Source organism: Ipomoea triloba, chromosome 6 (genome assembly GCF_003576645.1).
Source record: "Ipomoea triloba cultivar NCNSP0323 chromosome 6, ASM357664v1".
Taxonomy (NCBI): Eukaryota; Viridiplantae; Streptophyta; class Magnoliopsida; order Solanales; family Convolvulaceae; genus Ipomoea; species Ipomoea triloba.
In genome coordinates, this window is record NC_044921.1 from 27322284 (window position 1) to 27323517 (window position 1234).

The 1234-nt window shown below is 45.7% G+C and overlaps 1 protein-coding gene across 1 annotated transcript; it reads left to right on the forward strand.

The window, feature by feature from the left end:
- The first annotated feature begins 236 nt into the window (after positions 1-236).
- LOC116023759 lies at positions 237-1024 on the forward strand. The gene is made up of 2 exons (XM_031264769.1): positions 237-622; positions 685-1024. Exons 1-2 carry the CDS (start codon positions 237-239, stop codon positions 1022-1024), a joined length of 726 nt encoding a protein of 241 aa, XP_031120629.1.
- The last annotated feature ends 210 nt before the right edge of the window (positions 1025-1234 follow it).

Sequence of the window (1234 nt, forward strand, 5' to 3'; positions counted from 1 at the left end):
TAACTAATTATAATTAATACATATCAACAGCCAAAATCACGGGAGAAACGCTCTCTACCCGGTGGAACAGCGAATAAGAAGATCAACTTGAGAGAAGCACGAAGAAGACGAAGACGTCAACAGAGCCACCCATGGCGGAGCCATCGCCAAATGGCCAGGAGTCCGTGAAAGAGACAGCAAGGTCTGAGAATAAAAAAGGTACACTCTCCTTCAAACAGGTTGTGACCGCTTAGCTGATGATTGACGAGATAGATCTTGTATCTGACGACGAGGAAGAGGCAGATGACGATATTGACATAAACTGTCCGGTTATCAGGCTCTCCAGGGAAGAAAAGGTAAGGCTGTGGAGTAAGTTGAAACAAACGTTAATCGTTAAGGTGATGGGGAGAAGCATGGGATATGGATATCTCCTCAGGAGGCTCACGTCGCTATGGCGTCCAAAGGCAAGAATGGAGTTGGTTACAGTGGATAACAGATACTTTTTGGTAAAGTTCGCATCCTTGGATGATTTGGAGTTTGCAAAGTACGGAGGGCTTTGGATGGTGATGGACCACTACCTCATTGTTAAAGAATGGATCCCGAATTTTGATCTATTCACGGACAAAACAGAAAGCATGATAGTGTGGATCCGCTTCTCTTGCCTGCCAAGGAAATACTTCAACCATGCTTTTCTGATGTGTGTAGGGGAGTTAGTCGTCCGATCAACATCGATACTGCTACTAGTATGGTTTCAAGAGCCAGCTTTGCGAGAGTTTGTGTTGAGGTAGACATCACAAAGTCGTTACCTGCCAAGTTCACGTTCAGAAACAAAGTCCGACCTGTTGTGTATGAGGGGTTGCATCTTATTTGCTTCAAATGCAAGATGTATGGCCACAATGCCGGGGGATGCCATCTGAACCCAGACGGAAACGCCTCTACTGATGCGGCGGCGGGCGGGGATCACCGGATGGAGAACGCCCCTGATGCTGACAACGGTCACAATGCTGGAAAGGAAAACAAACAACGTGTCTGGAAACTCCCTTAATTAGACCGGAAGTTGTGGAGGACTATGGTGCATGGATGATAGCGCCTAAACCGAAAAGGAATTATTCCAAAAATCAGAAAAATAGGGGTCAAGGAGGAAAGGAAAGAGGAAAATCAAATAAACAAGATGCTGGAAAAGGAAATCAAAATAACGTGTCAACTGGGTCACGATTTGTGAGTTTGGATGACGAGAATAATGACGGGGACGAAC

What these genes read in the sequence shown, in the direction of transcription:
- LOC116023759 (XM_031264769.1), top strand. Translation starts at nt 237, where the DNA reads ATGATTGACGAGATAGATCTTGTATCTGACGACGAGGAAGAGGCAGAT. An exon ending in AAAACAGAAAGCATGATAGT is followed by an intron (nt 623 to 684) that starts GTGGATCCGCTT and finishes TGATGTGTGTAG; the next exon opens with GGGAGTTAGTCGTCCGATCA.